The sequence below is a fragment of the Lithobates pipiens genome, unplaced genomic scaffold (assembly GCF_037356315.1).
Source record: "Lithobates pipiens isolate NorthernLeopardFrog02 unplaced genomic scaffold, aLitPip1_a1.2 Scaffold_18, whole genome shotgun sequence".
NCBI classification, from domain to species: domain Eukaryota; kingdom Metazoa; phylum Chordata; class Amphibia; order Anura; family Ranidae; genus Lithobates; species Lithobates pipiens.
The window spans coordinates 221,794,781-221,807,395 of NW_027507758.1; the positions used below are offsets into that span (position 1 = coordinate 221,794,781).

General features: G+C 42.7%; 1 protein-coding gene across 5 annotated transcripts in view; it reads left to right on the forward strand.

Moving 5' to 3' along the window:
• Window positions 1–942: 942 nt before the first annotated feature.
• Window positions 943–12,615, forward strand: part of KMO (kynurenine 3-monooxygenase) — a 145,146-nt gene continuing 133,473 nt past the window's right edge. For 2 of the 5 annotated variants that reach the window (XM_077486618.1, XM_077486617.1), the window contains exon 1: window positions 948–1,106. Coding sequence is in view for 2 of the 5 variants with exons in the window: in XM_077486616.1 (XP_077342742.1) it covers window positions 1,053–1,106 (54 nt within the window). In the remaining 3 variants the exon portion in view is untranslated. Of the gene's footprint in view, window positions 1,107–12,615 lie in introns of all 5 variants that reach the window. The other 3 variants (XM_077486616.1, XM_077486615.1, XM_077486619.1) reach the window with 3 other exon arrangements.

The window sequence follows — 12,615 nt, forward strand, 5'->3', positions numbered from 1 at the left end:
CCACACCCCATTTAAGCCACGCCCAATAGGTCATTTAAATCAGGCCCATTGTTTGTCAACCTACGCTGCACATTTTTTTTATCCTAACCCATGTCACACCTACAAATTAATGCCCCACCTCTAATTAAGATGAGACTCTGCCTACAAACAAAAAAGTGTCCATATCCATTTTTTTCAGAATGTTGCCAACTATGCTTTCCCTGCTCTGGTTTGTCATGACTACAGTACCCCCTTGTTTCTTGCACTAATATCACAGGGGCAGAAAGTAAAAGGAAAACCTCCTCAAAGAGGTAACAGAAACAAAATCCAGGGAGAAGATTTAAATCCTTCCCACGCTATCTAAAACTAAGTACTAAAGGCCTTAGCCTTAGATTTCATTCTGACAAACGTTTAAGGCCAGGTTTCCACTACTGCGACTTTTCGTGCGATTTGGCACTGAAAAGTCGCCTGACAAGTCGTACCCCATAATTTGCAATGAGTACCATTCACATCTGTGCGACTTCAAGACGCAGCGACTTCAAAGTAGTCCCTGCACTACTTTGGTCCCATTTTGATGTGACTTGAGGTCCATAGACCTCAAGAATACACAGGCATTGCTTCAAGTCGCGGCAAAAAATCATGGTAAAAAATTGCTGCAAAATTGTGCGACTTTGGGGACACAATAGTCGAAACATAGCTTTAAAATCGAATGTGTACCCCAAACCAATGTCTGCTGCCACCTAATATTAATAAAGAGAAATTAAATAGAATCAGCATGCATCTACATGTTTTTTTCTAATATGTTGGATGCAGATGCTGCAAGATAGGCGGGGAGGAGATGGAAGGGGAGGCACGGACCATACCCAATAATAGTAGAGAGGAAGGGATTTTTCAGAGAAAGGACATGCAGCTTTCAGCCTTGCATTAAACATTAGCTTGTGTTACTGTTTGTGCTCGCAAGCAAACATAGACTTTAATCATTGCTATGTCAGCAGGTTTAAGTCTCTTTTAAATCTATGTACACAATACTGACCTGCCAGTCAGCTCTAATAGTTTAGCCACACACAGCTTTCATGGATATGGCTAATAAACAGAAGAAGAAAATTTCAATTGTTGGTGGGGGCTTGGTAAGTAATTTAGACTGTATAAGGTACAAATGCACAGTATATGGTATATATTTTTGATTTACTAATGCCTGCTTTATACCTATGCATTTTTTTAGTGCGTTTTCAGTTTTGCAGAAACGCACTACAGTCCATTTAACATGGTTTCCTATGGATGTAGTTCATATTACATATTAACATTATAGAAGACGTTCGTTGGCTTCCAATTGCTAACGATCAGGTTAGTATGTTCAGACTTGGGTTCAGGTGCGTCTCTTTTCAGCGGTTCAAGTCCGATTTCAGCCTGAATTTTTGGCTGAATTTGCACCTGAAACAGATCAAAAGACGCACAGTACTCCTGTGCAATTCACTCTGGAGTCGCTGCGGAGTTGTATGAACTGGTCACAATCCCGTTATGTGAATTGAATGTGGAGAAAGCAGCATCCAGTTTGCAATGGTGTGATCCCAGCCTTAATCTGCTCACAGTGGGTAAAGGATTCCTTGGCCGGGCAGATCAACTTGCTAACTACAACACCTGCACATCTTGATTGTGCGTGGTTTTGTTTTTTGTTTTTTAATACAACTGACTTTGTCACACTAATGACTCCGAGTCATACAATCATTCACCTTCTTAAGAAATCAAAACATTGCATGTTCCGTTGAGTTGAGTGAGTTTTTTTAAGTGCTCTGTAGCATATGTATTACTGCCCTTTTACATGGATCTTTCATGCATTTATGGGATAAAAAAGTTGAAGAAAAATGCTTCACAACAATGCGGTTCATTATTAAGTCTTGCATGCTGCATCTTTAGTGCACTTTTCAAAAGTACACCAAAAACGCATAATTGATTTCTATAGAAAACGCATCAATACTGCACAACGTGGTGCGTTTTTTGAGTCAGAAGTTCAGAAAATGCATCAAAAAGGCATATGTGTTTTTACCACATTTTTTGAATAGAGCAGTGTGAAAGTACGCTTACTAGGAATTAGCTCAGGGGTGTTCGCATGGTCCACGTACAGAGCATGCCTGGAAGTCGGCGCAGCGCTGCGCTAACCATGGGCTGTAAGACATTGCCCGATCTCTGCAGCCGCGTATCAGGGCAATGTCTCACTGCCTGTGATTAGCGCAGTGCCGACTTCCTGACGGGCTCTGCACGTGGACCATTAGAACATGCCTGAGCTCATCCTTGACCCTTACACAACCCCTACTACTTTCAGCTGTACCTAGTGACACCTGAACTGAATTTGCCAGGCAGCTATCTCAAGTCTATGTTAACAGCAGTGTGTTTGATCACTCCAATGAGGAAAGATTGTTCAAGCATGAACATTTTCATCTACTCTCCATTTGCTTAACCACTTCAGCCCCGGAAGAATTTACCCCCTTCCCGACCAGAGCAGTTTTTGCAAAACGGCACTGCGCCACTTTAACTGACAATTGTGTGGCATGGCTCCCAAACAAAATTTACGTCCTTTTTCTCCCCACAAATAGAGCTTTCTTTTGGTGGTATGTGATCACCCCTGTGTTTTTTTTATTTTTTGCGCTATAAAAAAAAAAAACATTTTTGAAAAAAAAAACATTATTTTTTACTTTTTGTTATTATAAAAAAAAAAATTCCTTGGTTTAGGCCAATACATATTCTTCTACATAGATTTGTTTAAAAAAAATTGCAATAAGCGATTATTGATTGGTTTGCGCAAAGGTTATAGCATGTTTTTTTTTTATCATGACTGCGACATTATGGCGGACACATCGGACATTTTTGACATATTTTTGGGACAACTGTCATTTATACAGCGATCAGTGTTATACAAATGCACTGATTCCTGCGTAAATGGGGTGTGTTTCTAACTGTGGGGGGGGGGGGGGGGGTGTAGCTGTGTGTGACACATCACTGGTCTCTGCTCCGATCGCAGAGATCGGTGACACTGTCTTAAGGCAGAACGGGGAGATGCTTGTTAGATTAGCATCTCCTCGTTCTTCCTCCCCGTGAGACGATCGCGGGTACCACTCTACTTACAGATCTTGGCGCTCCCACTGGCTGCCTCTTAAAGGGATACGTAGAGGTACATGATTCTGCCTGTACGATCCCTTCTGCCAACGTATATTGGCGTGAGGCAGTCGGCAAGTGGTTAAATATATGCACTTGAGCAAGCCAATAAAATACAATTTAACTTCCTTCATAGATCTAAAGCCATCTTTAAAGCAAGACTAAATTTATTTTCTGAGCAGCACAAACCGAAAACTCTTTAAGGGCTCACTTACACCTGCTTCGACTTCACACATTAAAGCGCCTACCGCACCAACATAGTTTTTGGATGTGTTTTTGATGCTTCAATGAAGCTTGGCAAATGTCTGTGTGTGCGTTGATTTTCAGTTTTGTTTTGAAGGCTTTAAACCCTTGTTCAGCAGATCGCCAGCTCATTGGTCCCCTTGTTCAGCAGATGCTCAGTAGTACTCCGAGCTCTGTTGATGCCACACTGAGTAGTAGCCCCCAGCTCTGCTGCTCCCCCCCTTCAGCAGTAGCATCTAGCTCTGCTGAACCCCTGCTAAGTAGTAACCCCCAGCTCTGCAAATCCTCGGGTTTTCTGATCCTCCTCTCTCCAGTCCCTGCTCACCTCCCACAATATTGCTCTCGTGCTGCGCAGCACATGTGACCTTGACAGGCACACAGCTCACATTCTGCTATGCCGTTCCCATGTTGCACACCATGTGTGCCATCTACGCTCTGATCCAGACCCCGCTCACCATCTTGCTGCTCCACGCTGTATACTAGATGTGACGTCTGCACCAGACACTCCCAGAATATATACATATGAACTGGAAGTGACTGCTGATGATGGCTTTCTGAGAGCCAGCTGTTGTTCTACAATAGCAGAAACACTCTATAATGTCATGGAAAGCCTTCCCAGAACAATGGAGGCTGTTAAAGTCACAAAGTGGTGGGGGGAGGGGGTTTAGTGGCAACATCCTTGTCTAAAAAGCTCATCTAGGTATTATGTTCAGGTGTCCAAATACCTTTAACTATATAGTATATGAGCTAGAATACACAGACAGATTAATTGAATCTAAAAAAATTAATACATCTATATCTATGTTCCCCAGCACTTCCTGTGATATCTCATCCCTGCAATACCTCCAAAACAGAGTGAAGCGAAAGCCTGGTACACACTAGGAGTTCAACCCACTGGGTTTTTTCCGGGGAGCTGCTGACTTTTAAAATATGGACACTTGCTTGTCTAGGGCGCCAGCGATTTTGGCACCTGAAGCCAATCTGTCTCTCGGTGGAGGCATCGCCATCTTTGTCAAGTGAATGAGGAAGTAAAGCCTTGCAGCTTCAAATCTTGGTTCCCTACTGCACATGCGCAAGTCTGCTGGGACCTGTGTGTCTCCCAAAAGACAGCGGGGGTGACGGAGGAGGCGCCGGATATAGCATAGATAGCCACAGATAGGCTGGCCATACATTATACAATTTTATTCTATAGATTTACCAAAACTATATAATATGAGGTCAAATCTAAACACTTTCAGTTTGTGTGCAATCAGGCAGGCCCTTGTACTACACAGTTGAAGGTAAATCTAAAGGAAATTGAATAAGAAAATTGTATGGTGTATGGCCAGCTTTACTGTGGATATCTATGCCCGGAAGTGGGGGCAAATACCAGGATTCCGAAAAGTTGACTTTTTTTGGGTGGAACTCCATATTAAAGATTCCTGACACAGGAACTGTTGTATTATTGACTGTGTATGTCATATGTTTCTGTGTCACCTCAGCTAGCTGGAGGTGCTCCTAAGAAAACAGGAGCTGGCAGGGGAGGGGGAAAATTTTAAGTGGCTGGCATGGTGTTTCCAGCAGAAGAGCGTGAAAAGGGTTCAAAGGTATTTCAGGTACATGACAGACCAATCAAGGGTTAATACGGCAAACCACGGAGAGCCCCCGGTACCAGGAGACAACTTCAATGAACAGAAAAAGACAAGGAGTGAGTTCAAAGAAATGTCAAATTTATTGGGCGGGTATACAGCTTACATTTGATTCAACTTACCCAATCACAATAGGGGAGGGGTTAGTAAAAAGGAATACAGTAATATCATGAATATAATTAAACAAATCAGTTATATGGTTATTCAAATCTATAACCTCTAACTAACATAAGGTTACAAAAAAATCACCTGGCTTATGACTAATAAGTCACACTTCCCTGTTCCCATGTCCATTTCTCATTTAACCAGTTCAGTCTAGACCACAATCTTATTATAGAAAAAGCAGAAATGCCTATGCAAGCTATTGTGTGTCTTGCAACAAGCACCTTGCAAATCGGCAGTTACCAGAATTAAAGATGTATGAACTTATGAAAAAACAAGATGGAGTCACTATAGTCTAATCGCATTACTGCAATCCCCTCTTGAAGTCACAAAGAGGACTTGCTTCTTCTCATTGTGACATATTCATCCTGGTGACCATTATAAAAGTCAAGGTACATTCTAAGCTTGTGCAGTTAGTTTCGTAACGAATCGAAATTCAGCCGAATTTTGCATCTTTCCGACATTCGGATGCATCCGAATGTCCGAATAGAAAAATAACGAATTACAACGAATACGAAAGAATTATAACGAATGGATTCAAATGAATTTGAATGAATTCGACATGATTTGGTAATTCTTTAAAGATCTAATGAAACAAAAGGTCAGCTCAAAGTAAATCTTATAGTCCAATCAGCTAATTAATTTTGTGCCAGAGGATGGATTACTGGCAAAGTGCATTCCTGAGAACCGAGTTAGAAGGGTGTTGTATTGTATTTGAGCAGAGGAGAAGAGAAGTTGTCATTGTGTGTGTTCAAAAGATTCAATAAACAAACGACTTTACTAACTACGAATCATTATCACGAATGTCTATACATACATAAATATCGAATTTCAACGAATACGAACGAATGAATTGGACACTCTACGAATAATAACGAATTATCCGAAAACGTATAAACGTAACATAACGAATATAACAGAACGAAATGATGTATTTTACGAATGACAGTGAATCGAAACTAAACGAAATTTTCCGTTGTGCACAAGTCTAGTACATTCTATTAGCTACAGCTGGGTAAGGAGGTTGAGTACCTTGGGAAATCATGCACATGATAAACTTGAAGCTGGCATACAGGAGTAAGGCCATAAGCAAAATCGGTACAACAAACATAGCACTATCCTTTATCCAGGAAAAAAACTCCACTGAAACCAAACCCCCCCCCACGCTACCCAGGGGGTTCCAAGTCTTAGCAAGGTCTCTTGCTTCAACCTGTAATTTATCTAGTATTTCATTCAAAATCCCAGGGTAATTATTTAGCGTTTTTTCATCATGTCAATACCCCATACGGTTCTTGAGGGGAACCATGACCTGGCATAATGGTGTCCGAGGGGGTATCTGGGATGAACACCAGCCTTGAGCAAGTGACTTCTCTCATTGTCTCAGAGAATTCCCATTATCAGGATTAATGAGGCTAAGTAACACCACCCTTGGGGATCACTAGGAATCCATGGATGGTATGTACTTCTGCAACAAATGTATTTGCTGTTGCCCCTGGCTAGGAATGAGCCGAACACCCCCAATTTGGTTCGCGGCAGAACATGTGAATGGACCGAAAGTCTATGGGACCCGAATGTGAGAATTTAAAAGGCTAATATGCAAGTTATTTTCCTAAAAGGTGTTTGGGGACCTGGGTCCTGCCCCAGGGCACATGAATCAATGCAAAAAAAGTTTTAAAAATTGCATTTTTTTGGGGGGGGAATAGTGATTTTTAACCAGTTGCCAACTGCCGCACACCGATGTATGTCGGCAGAATGACACGGGTAGGCATAATGGGCGTACCTGTACGTCCCTGCCTCCCAGCGGGTGGGAGGCTCAATCGGAGCCCCCGACTGCCTGCGTTGGTCGGAATGGTTACAGGAGCGATGCTTGCTGGGGGGGAGGCCACTGATTCATGGCCACCCCCTCACGATCGTTCCTGACGAATGAGAAGCTTCCTTTGCTTCTGTAATGTAAACAGAAGCACAGGAAGTGATGTCGTCTCGCCTCATGCAGCCTTTCCGTTCCGGCGCCCAAGGAGAGAAGACATCACTGTGAGTCTGCACCAACACTACACTAACAGTAGAACACGCAAGCACACAAATCGCCCCTGATCACCAACGCCCCCCCCCCACACCCCCTGTCACATTGACACCTATAGCAGTTTTTTTATTTTTTTACTGATCACTGCATTGGTGTCATTTGTGACTGTTATAAGTATTAGGGCAGTTAGTGGTAGGCCCCTTTAGGTCTAGGGTACCCCCCAATAAAGTTTTAACCCCTTGATCACCCCCGCCCCCTGTTGCCAATGTCACTAAGCAATCTTTTTTTTTTTGTCTGATCGCCGTATTGGTGTCACAGGTGACGCTAGTTAGCCAGGTAAGTATTTAGGTTCAGCGTCAGCTAACCCCATATACTACCTAATAAAGGTTTTAACCCCCTGATTGCCCCCCAATTAACCCTTTCACCAGTGATCACGGATGCTGGTTAGTTTTTCATACCCGCCGTTTATTACTCAATAAAGGTTTAACCCCTTGATCGCCTGGCGGGTGATATCTGTTCATTTTTAGCGTCAGATAGGGTCTGCGTCACCCTAGGTAGCATCAGGTTATTGCCAGTACCGCTAATACACACGCAGCATACACCTCCCTTAGTGATATAGTATCTGAAGGGCTCAATATCTGATCTGATCAGATCTATACTAACGCCCCCAGCAGTTTAGGGTTCCCAAAAATGCAGTGTTAGCTAGTATCTGGGCTGATCACGCTAGCACCTGCATTTTGCCCCTTCCGCCCAGCCCACGCAAGTGCAGCGTTGATTGATCACTGTCACTTACAAAACGCAACACACATATCTGCAGCATTCGCAGAGTCAGGCCTGATCCCTGTGATCGCTAACAGTTTTTTTTTTTTGTAGCGTTTTGATACAGTTGCTGAGAGCCTAGGAGCTTTTTTTACCTGTGAGTCTCACTAGTGTACCAGTAAATTTAGAGCCCAAAATGGCAAATCGAAGGTATACTAGTGAAGAGGCCTACACATTTCTGAGCATGACAGATAGTGAAGAGGAAGTCGCTCATCTGTCAGATTAAGGCTCAGAATACGATCCTGAAGACTACAGCGGCTCCATGACAGATAGCTCTGATGACGGAGTTGTGGTCCCTGCCAAGGTCAGATGTACCAGACCCCGATCTTCTTCTTCTGCTGTTGAGGTGCAAGAACTGTAGGGCTCTTGTATGGAGCAGAGAAGTACTAGTGCCACTATTCCTTCTGGTGAACTGGCAAGCACCAGCGGCCTAGTACACCCTGGTCGTACTCAAACCGGCACTGCAGTAACACTTGGTGATATGGCGAGTCCCATAAGTGCAGTTCAAGCTGATGAGGTGGCAAGCACAAGTAGTGTCCCGCTGCCACCAAGGAGACAGACCTGTCTGTCGTGCCCATAGTGCCCTTCCTGCTGCATTCACCAACCCTAATTGGGAGTCCACCACTTCTGCAGCACCCGTACTTCCCCCCCATTCACTGGCCAACCAGGCATTCAGGTGGAAACAGTTGATTTTACATCACTTGATTTTTTATTTGCTGTTTTTCACCTAAGACCTCTATAGATCTCTTGTGGACCAAAGCAATTTGTATGCTGGTGAATACATCACCGCTAATCCCCAGTCCTCCCTTGCCAGAGATTGGAAACCAATTATGGTTACCAAATTTAAGACCTTTCTGGACCTATCCCTCGATCTGGGCATAACTAAAGAGTCAGTTGTGGTCATATTGGTCCAGTGACCCAATTCACCATATGCCCGTGTTCTCTGCTTCCATGGCCAGGGCACGATACGAGCAGATTTTGTGGTTCATGCACTTCAGCAACAATCAACTCTGTCTTCCTCGTGGAGACCCTGGATACGATCAGCTCTACAGAATTCGGCCCCTCGTAAACCACTTCAACCAACGCTTTGCAGACTTGTTACTCCCCATCAAGTTGTCTGCGTTAATGAGTGCCTGATTACGTTTTCTGGCTGCTTGTCATTCAAGCAGTATCTTCTCAGAAGCGTGCCAGATACAGGGTCAAGATGTATAAGCTCTGTGACAGGGCCACAGGCTATAAATGTAGTTTTATGGTTTGCAAGGGAAGAGATAGACATGTAGAGCCGACAAACAGCCCTGACTACATAGGGAGCAGAGGGAAGATTGTGTGGGACTCAGTGTCACCCTTATTCGGAAAGGGGTACCGTTTGTATGTGGACAATTATTACATGAGCGTGCCACTTTTTAGTCACTTGTATGATCATCAGATTGGAGCATGTGGCAAAGTGCAACCTAATCATGTGTAAAATTCAATCCAGTACTGTGAATATTGCCAACACTCCATATAAAGTGAATAGTGCTTCAATAAATAAATATACAGTGCCTTGCGAAAGTATTCGGCCCCCTTGAACTTTTCAACCTTTTGCCACATTTCAGGCTTCAAACATAAAGATATAAAATTTAGATTTTTTGTGAAGAATCAACAACAAGTGGGACACAATTGTGGAGTGGAACAAAATCTATTGGATATTTTAAACTTTTTTAGCAAATAAAAAAACTGAAAAGTGGTGCGTGCAAAATAATTCGGCCCCTTTAACTCTCAGTGCAGCAAACTCACTCCAGAAGTTCAGCGAGGATCTCTGAATGATCCAATGTTGTCCTAAATGACTGATGGTGATAAATAGAATCCACCTGTGTGTAATCAAGTCTCTGTATAAATGTACCTGCTCTGTGATAGTCTCAGGGTTCTGTTGAAAGCGCAGAGAGCATCATGAAGACCAAGGAACACACCAGGCAGGTCCATAATACTGTTGTGGAGAAGTTTAAAGCCGGATTTGGATACAAAAAGATTTCCCAAGCTTTAAACATCCCAAGGAGCACTGTGCAAGCGATCATTTTGAAATAGGAGTATCAGACCACTGAAAATCTACCAAGACCTGGCCGTCCCTCTAAACTTTCAGCTCAGACAAGGAGAAGACTGATCAGAGATGCAGCCAAGAGGCCCATGATCACTCTGGATGAGCTGCAGAGAATTACAGCTGAGGTGGGAGAGTCTGTCCATAGGACAACAATCAGTTGTACACTGCACAAATCTGGCCTTTATGGAAGAGTGGCAAGAAGAAAGCCATTTCTCAAAGATATCCATAAAAAGTCTCGTCTAAAGTTTGCCACAAGCCACCTGGGAGACACACCAAACATGTGGAAGAAGGTGCTCTGGTCAGATGAAATCAAAATCGAACTTTTTGCCCACAATGCAAAACGATATGTTTGGCATAAAAGCAACACAGCTCATCACCCTCAACACACCATCCCCACTGCCAAACATGGTGGTGGCAGCATCATGGTTTGGGCCTGCTTTTCTTCAGCAGGGACAGGGAAGATAGTTAAAATTGAGGGGAAGATGGATGCAGCCAAATACAGGACCATTCTGGATGAAAACCTGTTGGAGTCTGCAAAAGACCTGAAACTGGGACGGAGATTTATCTTCCAACAAGACAATGATCCCAAACATACAGCAAAATCTACAAAGGAATGGTTCACAAATAAACGTATCCAGGTGTTAGAATGGCCAAGTCAAAGTCCAGACCTGAATCCAATCGAGAATCTGTGGAAAGAGCTGAAAACTGCTGTTCACAAACGCTCTCCATCCAACCTCACTGAGCTCCAGCTGTTTTGCAAGGAAGAATGGGCAAGAATTTCAGTCTCTCGATGTGCAAAACTGATAGAGACATACCCCAAGCGACTTGCAGCTGTAATCGCAGCAAAAGGTAGCTCTACAAAGTATTAACGCAAGGGGGCCGAATAATTTTGCACGCCCCACTTTTCATTTTTTGATTAGTTAAAAAAGTTTCAAAAATCCAATAGATTTCGTTCCACTTCACAATTGTGTCCCACTTGTTGGTGATTCTTCATAAAAAATAAAATTTTTATATCTTTATGTTTGAAGCCTAAAATGTGGCAAAAGGTTGAAAAGTTCAAGGGGGCCGAATACTTTCGCAAGGCACTGTATGTTTAAAAAAAAAATATCTGTAAAATCTATATCCATATAGATAGAATCTCTATCTATCGGTAATACTTCATCACATCAAAAATAAAAGTGGCAAGTGCTTAGTGCTGTGTGACTCAATCCCTGGGTGTGTGTGTGTGTGTGTGTGTGTGTATATATGTGTGTGTGTGTGTATGTGTGTGTATGTATGTATATGTATATATATATATATATATATATATATATATAATATAATCTCTATCTATCACTTACCCCCTGAAGGAGCTGCTGGTTTTGATTGGGCCTGCACTCTACCTAGAGACCCCCTGACTTGACTCAATCCCCTTGGCACAGCTGTGGTGCAAAGTACCTTTATTGTACCCTCAGGATCCACTGGCTCCACCTGGTGGTGAAAAACAGTACGCCACGCAACTGGATACTTAACCAGAAATATTGTTTACTATAAAATATTTCAATAGGTGGTTACAGTAATTTGCGGTCATCCCAACATAGGATGACAGCACTATATATTAGAATATAACAGATGTATATAAATGTATTTATATGAACCTGGGAGCTCCCCTTGTTTTAAAGGCTATACGTGAGGCCTCACTAAAGTACTTTAATCCGGGGTTTTCTTTTCTTCGCTAGCTCAAGTCACTCCTTTGTATTTGTAATCCAAAGTAAGGTGGAAAATTAAGCTGAAATGCTCCTCGTGTAATTTCGGTAACTTATTTACATGCGCTGAGGCGCCAAAGTAACTAGGCCTCAATCCTGTTCAGTGTCTCTTCTATGCCTCCGTGGAACTGCAGATTCCAATGATGCCTGTGAGTGAGTCTAACTGCAAGTAAAAGTTAACAAACGTGTACATATAGCGTGTGCGTGTATATGTATGTGTTATATATTATTTATTATGTATGTGAACTCAAATGAACATGTTGAAAAAAAAACAGAAAATCCATAAAACATTTCCGTGTGCTGCTCCTGCACACAACCAAAATAAAGTGACGCATGTTAATTACAGAGTCATGAGTCCCAAAAAACATATATCTCTCTGTGTGATTATACACTATTAAATAGCAGTCTGTGATCCGTGCACACATAAAATAAAGGTGACTCTCTAGTGCTCCCCTTTTCTATCTGCATCACCCTCTTATGCCTGCACTCACCAGAGCGCCTCCCCCCTGCAGGGGTAATAGGGCTATAAGCTGTATTCCAATGCCTGTGTCCCCCTTTAACGAGGTATCCCTCTGGTTCGCACAGCTGCAATCCACCTCACCAAAGCGGTTTAGGAATCCCCAGTGATGGGCATAGGCACAAGAGGGTGATGCGGATGGAATTTCAGGGATTAAGTCACACAGCACTAAGCACTTGTCACTTTATTTATTTTTTAATTTCCTACTTCTTTATTATAAATTTTTTCATCACTACAAACCAACATACTTTTCACTCATACCGTTTGTACATAAA